Below are 11,288 nucleotides of genomic sequence, written 5' to 3'. Positions count from 1 at the left end.
AGATAAAAGCGAAATACCACTTCAGGCGGAGAAAACCCGCATAAAAATATTACAACAGTTCACTGCAAACCCATATGATGCACTCCATCCACTACAGATTACATGTAGTCTGACACCAATTAGGTGTTGTGATGAGAAGCTATTTTATTTTCTGTTTTCCTAGAGTAGTGGAGGGAAGAACCGAAGTTAAACAACGTTTTTTTTTTAACTAAATCAATGACGTCATGACGTCGGTCAGTGTGCGTTCACGCCTACGGCTGGTGTTCTGACGATCTGTGCTTAGCATAGCATTGGAACAATTTATATCCCCGACAAAAACAAAACCACAAAAATCCCTTCCCTCATCAGAATATCCTACCTGTTAAATATAAGCGGGTAGCACAAATAGATCTATGCATTAAAAGCAACAAGTGTCTGAAAAACATTACAACTTACATACAAAAACTTACAAAAGCACCAAAAAAAATACTTCAAAAACACTCCACAGAAATAAATTTCACTTGTCTGAATTTTTTATGTACAGATATGCATCTTTTAATGGTTTAAAATAAAATAAGAAAAATCTATTTATTTCCATGCAGTGCCCAGAAAGAGGTGTTTTTCAGCTTGTAGGGCACCACAACTGCTTCCACCCACCTCCATCATCATCATCATATGAAATTACTTTTTGTCACAACAAAAAATAGTGGCTGGTAAAATATTTGACTGGCTGGTAAAACATTTTTAATTTCCACCCCTGTATGGTTTCTTGTTTCTGATTTATGCTTCTGTTTGAGTTTCATTTTATTTTGTTATTTATTTATTTTCCTTGTGTTGTTGTTTTCTGTCATCATTCATTTCTCCTCTGTTTATCTCTTGTCTTCTTGCCACGCCCATCTTCACCTGTTCCTAATTGTAATCACTCACCTGTGCTCACTTCCCCTGATTACCCCTGTCTTTAAAACCTGGTCACCTTCTCCACTTCCTCGCTGGTTCTTTTATTCTGTTTGTTATACTTCAACTACATTTAATAAGCATTAGCGCATGAATTCAGTCAGTGACAAATAATTTCTCCAACCTGAACTCCAAAAACATCTAAAACAGCTATTAGTTGTTCTTAACAATTCCATAGAACCTCACTTCAAAATATCAGTGACTCCATTAACTATCATTTGTTTTGTCTTCACATGTATAGAACTTAGTTTTATTTAATGTCTCTTCCCATTTTATTCATCCATCCAAAATATTGGTTTAAACAACTAATATAGACTTGCTGAAGTAAAAGAGCATACCTATAAAACTGCTATAGGTCCAATATCAACTTGTGCTAAGAGGATCAGATGATTGCAGCGAGTTAGATGAACTGGAAACAGATGATGATGAACACTGTCACAGGGGAAAAGACCGTGATGTTCTGTTTTAGACATGAGGAGAAGAGAGAAGCATTGCCATATCTGTCTGATCATTTAAAAGCTTGACAGAGATGAAATCAGAAGAAGAGGCTGTCTTCATCTCTACAACAACAAGACGAGGCTGACTCGCAGAGGACAACAGTTTGCTACATTAATCTCTGTGTTTTAAAACTCTGAAAACTTGAAATAATTTTACAATGGAGTTATTCAACTCTGCTTTGGGGAAAAATATCACGTTTATTCGTCCTGCTTATTTTATAATAAGGGGATTTATTGGTTTGCCTAACATGAAGTATTACTATGTCTTTCTGTTTTTTGTCTACATTGTCTCAGTGCTTGGAAACACGGCTGTTATGGCTGTAATATATCTGGATCATAACCTAAGAACTCCAAAGTATGTTGCTGTTTTCAACCTGGCATTTGTGGACCTGTTAGGAAGCACTGCACTGGTGCCAAAAGTGCTTGACATTTTTTTATTTAATCATAATGTAATTCCTTACAATGACTGTTTGACATTCCTGTTTTTCTGCTACACTTGCCTTTCAATGCAGTCCTTTAATCTGGTTGTTCTTTCCTATGACCGACTGATGGCCATCATCTTCCCTCTGCACTATCAAGTGAAGGTGACCTGCAGGTTTATGCTTTTCTTGATAGCCTCGTTCTGGATCTTTGTTATAATTGCCGTTCTTATTTCAGTCAGTCTTCTTACAAGACTCTCCTTCTGTAAATCTGTGGTAATAAACAGCTATTTCTGTGATCATGGCCAGATCTACCGGTTAGCATGCAATGACAATTTTCCTAATGATGTAGTTAGTTTCCTTTACCCTGTTATTATTTTTTGGCTTCCACTGGTTTTTATCCTGTTAAGTTACCTTTATATAAGCTATACTTTGGTTAAAGTGGCAACATTACAACAAGGAGTCAAGGCCTTTAAGACATGTTTAGCTCATCTCTCATTAGTGGTTGTCTATTTCACCCCAGTGTTGATTACATTCACACTGATGGAAAAAATTCATCCAAACAACAGGATCATAAACTTGTCTTTAGCCTCAGTCTTTCCTCCCATGTTGAACCCGATCATTTATGTTCTGCAGACAAAAGAAATCAAAGCTTCAATGAAAAAAATATTTAAAAACTTCTTTAAATCCAAAATAAGAATGAAAACCTCTTCAGCAATGTGAATATTTGAATATATTCAATAAACATAACATTATCATGTCATGATTTTATACTAATCCCATTTCTGTATGATGTTAACCAAGTGATAAAAATGTATACAAAAAATGATCTGAAATCTTCAATTTATAAATGTTTAAGTTTATTTTATATGCAGTAGATGTCTGTGTAACCCATAAAATTGTGCTTGCAATATTTAACTTAAAAAAACAAGTTAATATTAATCTTTATTTGATTTTTTTTTCCACTTTCTTGATTATTTTATTTGACTAATTTTGTGAACAGCAATAGAAACTAATATTCTTTTTCACATAATCTGTGAAATGAGTTCTGATAATCTCGTGTGTCTAATAAAATTTGTGAAAGACAAATTTGTGTGTGCTTACGGTCAATAAAAAATATATATATATATTGCTGTGATTAAAAGTTAATTACACATTTTCTGAATAAATCATGACAATAACTTGTTTATATTGTCTAGGATGTATATTATACAGACTAAAAATAAATGTCATGGTTTAATATATCTATATATTTAATTTCAAAAAACAAAACCTTAGTGGCCTTTGACACAACGGTAATTTTAGATTTATTTTAGAAATACACTGTGCACATACCCTATCTATGTCCTAATCTGTTGATGTTGCTGTTTATACTTATAATTAGATGACATAAAGCATCTTTGATGAGTATCATATACTGTTATACCGTTTTGATATCAAAGTGCTGTGCTTTAAACCAAGAACAAGGTCAACAGTTCAGGACTCTCTTCCCTTGTGGCTATGTAAAAGCTCTAATCTACTTAAGTTGCATCATACTATTGTTGACATAAACCAATTAGACAGTGACTCATGTCAACATCCAATGCATGACCATGCAGGAACGTATAAATGTAAAGAACAACACAGTGCTGTTCACTTGAGAGCAGTGCACACTTGCTATTCTCTCGAGTGAGTTAGATTACAGCCACTTCAATCAAGCAGCTGCATTTCCTTTTGATATTTTGTTGAATTTGTGATTTGCTTCAATATATTAAGTCAGAAACATAATAATAATGTATTCAGAAGGAAAAAGTGCTACCATATTTAATTCCACATTTGTTCGTCCTGCAAAATTCTACATCGGTGGGTTTTCCAACATTCCTCATGTTAGGTATTACTATGTCTTCTTGTGTTTTGTTTACATCTTGACTGTCCTCGGAAACAGTTTTCTCCTTTCTGTTATATACCTTGTGAGGACTCTTCATACTCCCAAATACATAATTGTGTTCAACTTGGCTTTCACAGATTTGTGTGGGAGCACTGCTCTCATCCCAAAACTCCTGGACACATTTTTATTTGACAGGAGACACATTGCCTATGAAGCTTGTTTAAGTTACATGTTCTTTGTTTTTATCTTTCCGTGTTTGCAGTCGTGGACACTCGTGACAATGGCATATGACAGATTTATAGCAATTTGCTTTCCTTTAAGGTACCACAGTATTGTGACAAATAAATCTATAGTTGCTATGCTGCTGTTTTTATGGATTTCTTTGACAAGTCTTGTAGCAATCACAGTTAGTTTTCTTAACCGTCTTTCTTTTTGTGGATCTTTAGTGATACAAAGCTTTTACTGTGATCATGGACCTATATATCAACTGGCCTGTAATGATATTTTTTATAGTTACACAATGGCTAATGTTCTCCTAACTATAATAATTTGTCTTCCTCTTGTACTGATATTTTTAACTTATGTTTGCATTTCTGTTGCACTAAGCAAGACAACATCAGTAGATCAACGACTTAAAGCACTGAAAACTTGTACTTCTCACCTGATTCTTATTGCTGTTTTCTTTCTGCCACTGGTGGGCACCAATGTAGCTGTTTTGACATCCTTTATTCATCCAAATACTCGGATCATAAACTCCACTTTAACACACACAGTTCCACCTATGCTTAATCCAATTATATACTCTTTAAAAACAGAAGAAATGATACATGCTGTTAAGAGGCTTTGGAAAAGAAACAAACTTAACAGTGCAGTCACAAAATGATGAAGTCTCTGTACTGTTATTAATTGTATTGTAAATTATCTTATTCATATAGATGTCGTGTTGTATTTTGTTAGCATAAGAATAGATATGTTGTAGACCTATTACCAGTTAATCAAGTTCAAGAAATTTCTCATTTTAGAATCAATTCTGTGTCGACCAACTTGAATATAGTTATGATGCCTTGCAAAATTGAACCTACTTTTTAACTTGAAATCAGTAAGAAGCATATGAGAAAATTAAAAGAAAATATCCTGGTTGAAGCTGAATGTAGAAGATGAGGGATAGTTTATATTTGTGGTGCCCAATCCTGGTCCTCGAGGGCCACTATCCTGCATATTTTAGTTGTTTCCCTGTTCCTCAGCAGATTTTTAATTTCTGTAGAAACCTAATAATCACTGAGTCATTCAAATCAGGTGTGTCAAAGCAGGGAAACATCTAAAACATGCAGGACTGTGGCCCTCCAGGACCATGATTGGACACCACTGGTCAAAATAACCCCACAGGATTATTTTCAGTTTGCTGTCATTTGTTTGGGATTCTGTCCACTGTGCAGAGAATAAATTTCACAGAATGGACTCTGTTAACAAATCAGTTATTGTCCCTGTCCTACTTTTGTTTATTGCAAGTAACAGAATCATCTGACACAGATTATTTGTGTGCAACAATGTGCTGATATTAAAATTGGACGGAAAGAGAAATTAGAGTTCCTCTTGCAGACAAAATCTATTCAAACACCTGCTCACAGTAATTTCTGTCATCAAACTGTAAACCTTTCTGAACTCTGCAAAACACATTTGGGCTTCAAAGGGAAACAACTTTGTTAGTTATGTCAACCCATAAAACAAATTTTGTATCCAGTTGCAGTTCCCATTTAAATACTACTCAAGCATCTTCATCAGTGTTTTCAGACATGCAGTCTGTCTTTGTAATTTGTGATGTTAAAAGAACAGGATGTAACCAGAATATTTACATTAAATAACTCATCCTGACACTTTTATTATCTGGTTTCATGAACAGAGATAGGATATAGCATTTTAGATTTGACAGTATTTTATATATATATATATATATATATATATATATATATATATATATAGCTTCATAGAATGTGCAGAAAAAATAGTCAGTTCCATATATTTGTTTACATTCATGAAACCTGCTTTTAACAAAAAAAGATAGGATATCTAATAAAATCCGTTTACGCTGTTGATGTCACTTTTTCAGACAGTTGGCCTGATGCATTGAATACATTAAACCACTAGAGGACAGGCTTTCATCACACTATCATTCCTTCCACTGCCTATTCTACTAAAAATGATTCAACTACACTTTGTTACTGCTCTAACAATATTCTAAGATTTATAGATAGATAGATAGATAGATAGATAGATAGATAGATAGATAGATAGATAGATAGATAGATAGATAGATAGATGGAGATGTATCCTTTGTGGAGCAAAACTCTACACTTTTGTAAATTATGTCAAGAAAAAAAATCCAAACAAGTTTTTTTTTTTGTTTGTTTACATTATAAGAACAAAATATTTTACTTTTGTTACCTAGTCAACACTTTCTATGTTAAATATTTCAGTATTTCAAAAATACCTGTCTTTCATGAAGAGAAAAAAATATATATTCCTCAGTCTTGCACTTGGGACTAACATTATTAATTAAATCAAACAAATTATGTGCTATTTAAAAGTCAGAGCTGTCTACGTAGGTAGGTAGGTACATTTATTTATATAGCACTTTTCAGCACGAGGCGACTCAAAGTGCTAAAATCTGGCTGTAAGATAGAAAAAGTATTTAAAATTTTATCTAAAGTTCTAAAGTATCTAAAGTTTTTCTGATGTTTTGTTAGAACTCAAAACAATACAATTTTATTGTAGACATCCTTATCTTTCTTTATTCCACAAGACAAAGATCATCATGTACCTCATCATCATCATCAACAATGTTAAATAAATTTCATCCTGGGTTCTTATGTGTCCTGACAGGTAATGAAAATGGGCCAAAAGCAGAGAAAAGGTACAGTTCTTTTTGAAAGATGGTAGAAGATGAGCTACATCATTTCAACTTAGGGCAATGAACAGTTTACGGTAGTAGTGCTTTAATTAGCAGATAAAAGTCCACCACAGCAACCGTTAAAGTTTGCTGTGACCGCCCCAGGAGGACACAGAAGACAGAGTTAGATGGAGGAGGATGACTCGCTGTGGAGACCCCTGAAAAGGGAACAGCTGAAAGAAAAAGAAGAAGACAGCAAACTGTTAAAGCAATAACAGTCTGGTTTTGTTTCAGATTGAATAATATGAAAAATCTAAAATTTAGTTTAGATCTAGCAACACAGATCTCTCCCCAGATGATCTGTGGTTTCCAGCTCAGTACTGTTTTTAATGTTGTGATACTTCAACCAACCTGGTGGTCAGTTATTAAAACCCACATGTATTACAGGTGATTGATTACCACACTTCTAGGTAGTCACTCTTATCTAAAGTCTCCAAGGATTGATCTGCATTTTGCTGACATGTTTGTTGTTTCTGAACAGGGCCATCACTCGGATTTTGATCTCTTTGGTTTTCAGAGAATATACGATGGGATTAACAAAAGGTGGGATGCAGGAGGCCAGTGACAAGCTCAGGACCCGCTGGTCTGGCTCAACCACCCCTGAATAAAACCCAACTGTGAAAATAACAATAAGAGGGATGTAAAATATAGCAACAACAATAATGTGCTCCACGCAGGTAACCAAAGCTTTTACCCGACGGTCCAAAGATTTCATCTTGAACACGGTCACCAGGATGCTGATGTAAGAGAGGAGAATGAAAATTAAGGGCCCTACAAGGAGCATCACAGTGGACAAAGAAGCTGCAGTCCACTGCAATGAGTAGTCGTTACAGGCAAGTCGAAACACAGGAGCGTAGTCACAAAAATAACTGAACACTCGGACAGATTTGCAAAAAGACAGCCATGTCATTATACTTGTTGAATATGCACTCATTCCCAGATTAAAACACCAAGAGATGCCGACGATGCAGCACATGTTAAACACTGTGTTGATTGAGTTTTGCCGTAAAGGGAAACAGATGGCAATCAAACGGTCGTAAGCAAGAATAGTGAGTGCAAAGGACTCCAGTCCTGCCAACGCATAATATATATACATTTGTACCAAACACAGGTTGAATGGAATGAAGTTATCCTTTATGAGAAAGGTCTTTATCATGCTGGGAATAATGCATGTGCTAAGAATTAAATCAATCACTGCCAGGTTGACGACAGCCAAAAACTTTGGAGTGTGTAAACAACGAGTAACAGCAACTGTAAAGATGAGCAGACAGTTGAACAGCACCGTGAACATGTAAACAACTGCCAGGAAGATGAAGTACACAAATATAAATGGAAAGGACTCAAATCCAGTGATGTAGAAGCCTGGAGGGTGAATGATGAGCGAACTGTTTATCAGAGTCCTGAGAAAAGACATAACTGATCTCCACAGCTTCTGCTGGAAGGTGGTCCTCTGCTTTATAACTGCTCCAGGCTGGAAAAAAAAAACAATAGGTGTTAGAACTCTATTAGAAATACAACTATAACTTTCACAGACAGTTTAAATCATGCACTGTACTGAAGTGTAGTGAATTGGCTCACCTTGTGCTCCGTGTTTAGCAGAAACTCTCTCTGATGCTTCTTCCAAAGCAGACAACCACAAAAATATATTTTGCAGCTTATCCCACGGGATAAGCCCAACAGCAGATAATAAAGTCATTCTGAAATGCCTTGTTATTTCCACTAATTTGGTCCACTGAGAGAAACTTTACCTAACTTTTCTTGGGCACCAACCAAACATCTAATTATTACAATCTGAATGCTGATCTAGTAGATCTAAGCAACTTGTAGGATAATTTTATTAACACGAACTTGAGCAATCCACCTCCAAAAAAGTAGGAGAGTTGTTCAGATAATTTCTGGATCTGAAGTGTGTTATTGTGTTACAGCACCCTTTGTACATTATTCCGTAAAAGTAAATTCTTTAGAGTCTAATCAGTGCTTTAAACTCCATTCACCCACCGATGGGGCACACATCACAGACAACGAGGGGTTCAGTGTCCTGCCCTGGGATACTTCGACGTGTGACTGCTGCCAGGTTAAATACTGCTCAACATCCTTTGTATTTGTTGCACAGAATTAAAAGCAATGCGACCACCCAAATCCACAATTGAACCTCCAACTCTCTCATTGGAGGACAACTGCTCTAACCACAAGTTTCTGTTATCACCAGAGGTTGCAACAAACACACATAATGATGTTTAAACATTAATCTCTTCAGCGCCTATTCATTTTGAAAATTAAGCTTACCAAGCATGAAATATTTGCCAGACAGCTAGTTTGATTCTTCGCTGTCTGCCATTAGTTTTTAAAAATTGTAGGTTCTGAATCTTTGCAATAAAAATTCTATAAGTGTAAATTACAGTGCTTTGATATGGTTCATTACTGTGATCCTCCGAGGCTTCTGCCCATTTTAAGTTTTATTATTGTTAGTCATTTACTGATTTGGTGACTTCAGTTAAATAGAACTGGCTTTTGATACATGTGAGGCTATGCAGTAGTGTCACAAAGGAGCCGAGTTATGAAAGCTTTAATGTACAGGTTCTTTATTGTCACAGTTTCTTCATATTAAATCTCACAGACCTCTGAAAGTAGATTTATAAAAGAAACAAAGCAGTTTAATTTCATAGAGGAAAATACTTCTCAAAATTCATTGTATTTGTTGCACAGGATTAAAAGCAATGTGATCGCCCAAAATTCAGAAGTCAAATAAATATTCGATGCAGTATTTATTTTTCTAACAACAAACAGAGTTTGGCTGAGATGTTATTTGACTACACACTGACGTGTTTGTGTTTCTGTGAAACATCTGTAAAATGAAGGGATCCTTCCAAATTGTCAGGAAAAATGTTTAAGAATGTTCAAGAAAGAAAGTTCAATTCATGCAAATCATGAAGTTGGCTACAGTCTGGTCTTAAACACATCCCTGTGTGTGTGTGTGTGTGTGAGTGTGTGTGTGTGTATCTGAGAGTTCAACTGGTCACATATAAAGAGGAGCTTTACTTTTGCTTCTCTCGCTGTTCTTTCTGAGCATTTTGAAACTTTATCATACAGTCTTTAAAATCCTGGACTTGCTTCTGGCAGGCTCTCCAGTCCTGGTGTTCAGCCATGCACTCCTGCACAGCGTAATGCAGCTCGGCACAGCCAGTACGGGATATCATCTTATCAACAGGGTCATCCTCGTCGACATCTTCTTTCAGTTTGCGTTCATGGGGTGAAGGGAACGACATCCTCCTGCATACGGCGCTGACTGATGCTGTGAAATAAAAAAATAGCAGTTGATAGTTCAGTTTTAAAAGCAAATAAATGCTGCTCACACATCTTAGCAGTGACATGTCAATGGATACAACTTTTAATTTTATCTCGGTAAGCCGTGATTAAATGTAACAGTACATGTAAATGTACAAACTGAGATAATAATAAGCCTTATTTATTTAGTTCCTTTCAAAACCCAGTTACACAGTCCTGAACAGAAATAAAACCATCACCACAATGGTTTTCATAAAAACACAATGTCAAAATGACACTAAAATTAGAAGATTCTTAACTCTTTTCTCGTTCATTGTTTGATTTTGAGCTTGAAAATAAAATTTAATACCATTAAGTATGAGTCCCATGGTCAGGGAACGTAAACATTGTGTTCACATGTGAATGTAAACCCTGACAGTGTCGAACATTATTCCTGTATTTAGATGCAAATATTTTCCAATGATATTGAACCACAAAGTGGTCAAAGTGTCAACATGCAGCTAAATTTTCCAACAATTAAAAATAAGCACAAGTCTGACAATAACGTTGACGGTTTATTAGATGCTTCTTAGTATATAAATCTTGTTTAGTTTTAAAACCAAAGTTGTATGACACTTTTACCAACGTACGATCTTCAGAGTTGCGTTACCTTGGTCATCAAGCTGTTTTTTATTCAGAAACTACTACGTTTTTATTACATAACGCCACAAACGTTAGCAGCATGTTGAAAAAAAAATATAATTACCATCAAATTTTATCTTTCTTTTACCTGTTTATGGTTTTCGGACGAGTCTCTCTGTCGAGGACCGACAGGTTGACATAACGAGAAAAACTCTTTTCTTAACAGTCGAAGGACAGGTTTGAACGACGGACGACAGTGTTACCGTAAAATAGTTCCGTAGATGCAAACGATGGTTCCGCTGAGAGACATGACCAATGACTTATATGGATATATATAAGTCATTGGACATGACACCACTGACACTGCCTGTAACGTCATTGAATATAAAGACATCTGAAACCAATTATGACCAACATTTTAGTGAACGCAACTAAGACGCCAAATTAACGCTTGGGAATGTATTTTTCTTTATAGTTGGCTTAATTATGGTTGTATCTGGCTGGGACTCTTGATTAATTATTAATAAATAAACAATATAATAAAGTTAACTTGAAGTCAAATATTAGTCACTTCCAGACTTGAATATTTTCTTTGTCAAAACAAACAAACAAAACAAATGATAAAATAAAAACATGTTGCTTCTCAAAAGTAACAGACATGTCTACAATTTGGGATATTGATCAATTCATCTTAAACATTCCCATTGAATAATTTAAAA

At 35.3% G+C, this 11,288-nt stretch overlaps 4 protein-coding genes across 4 annotated transcripts; 2 read left to right on the top strand and 2 right to left on the bottom strand.

Moving 5' to 3' along the window:
* Positions 1 to 1,489: 1,489 nt before the first annotated feature.
* Positions 1,490 to 2,582, top strand: LOC108248477 (olfactory receptor 1361-like). Its single transcript, XM_017437273.3, has one exon. It carries the CDS (start codon positions 1,589 to 1,591, stop codon positions 2,570 to 2,572), a length of 984 nt encoding a protein of 327 aa, XP_017292762.1. The 5' UTR covers positions 1,490 to 1,588; the 3' UTR covers positions 2,573 to 2,582.
* Positions 2,583 to 3,523: 941 nt separating this feature from the next.
* LOC108248478 (olfactory receptor 1500-like) lies at positions 3,524 to 4,599 on the top strand. The gene has a single exon (XM_017437274.3). It carries the CDS (start codon positions 3,622 to 3,624, stop codon positions 4,597 to 4,599), a length of 978 nt encoding a protein of 325 aa, XP_017292763.1. The 5' UTR covers positions 3,524 to 3,621.
* A 2,383-nt stretch (positions 4,600 to 6,982) lies between these two features.
* or108-1 (odorant receptor, family D, subfamily 108, member 1) lies at positions 6,983 to 8,121 on the bottom strand. The gene has a single exon (XM_017437269.2). The coding sequence runs from the start codon at positions 8,075 to 8,077 to the stop codon at positions 7,088 to 7,090; it is 990 nt and encodes a 329-aa protein (XP_017292758.1). The 5' UTR covers positions 8,078 to 8,121; the 3' UTR covers positions 6,983 to 7,087.
* A 1,098-nt stretch (positions 8,122 to 9,219) lies between these two features.
* On the bottom strand, positions 9,220 to 10,847 carry LOC108248473 (cytochrome c oxidase assembly factor 4 homolog, mitochondrial). Its single transcript, XM_017437270.3, has 2 exons — positions 10,718 to 10,847; positions 9,220 to 9,955 (listed from the first exon to the last, which is right to left on the bottom strand). The coding sequence occupies exon 2, from the start codon at positions 9,927 to 9,929 to the stop codon at positions 9,699 to 9,701; it is 231 nt and encodes a 76-aa protein (XP_017292759.1). The 5' UTR covers positions 9,930 to 9,955; positions 10,718 to 10,847; the 3' UTR covers positions 9,220 to 9,698.
* Positions 10,848 to 11,288: the final 441 nt, after the last annotated feature.

The sequence above is a fragment of the Kryptolebias marmoratus genome, linkage group LG13 (genome assembly GCF_001649575.2).
Source record: "Kryptolebias marmoratus isolate JLee-2015 linkage group LG13, ASM164957v2, whole genome shotgun sequence".
Lineage (NCBI taxonomy): Eukaryota > Metazoa > Chordata > Actinopteri > Cyprinodontiformes > Rivulidae > Kryptolebias > Kryptolebias marmoratus.
Note: the sequence above shows the minus strand (reverse complement) of the source record. Positions and strands in the feature narration are given on the sequence as shown.

What these genes read in the sequence shown, in the direction of transcription:
- LOC108248477 (XM_017437273.3), top strand. Translation starts at nt 1,589, where the DNA reads ATGGAGTTATTCAACTCTGCTTTGGGGAAAAATATCACGTTTATTCGT.
- or108-1 (XM_017437269.2), bottom strand. Translation starts at nt 8,077, where the DNA reads ATGTCTTTTCTCAGGACTCTGATAAACAGTTCGCTCATCATTCACCCT.
- LOC108248478 (XM_017437274.3), top strand. Translation starts at nt 3,622, where the DNA reads ATGTATTCAGAAGGAAAAAGTGCTACCATATTTAATTCCACATTTGTT.
- LOC108248473 (XM_017437270.3), bottom strand. Translation starts at nt 9,929, where the DNA reads ATGTCGTTCCCTTCACCCCATGAACGCAAACTGAAAGAAGATGTCGAC.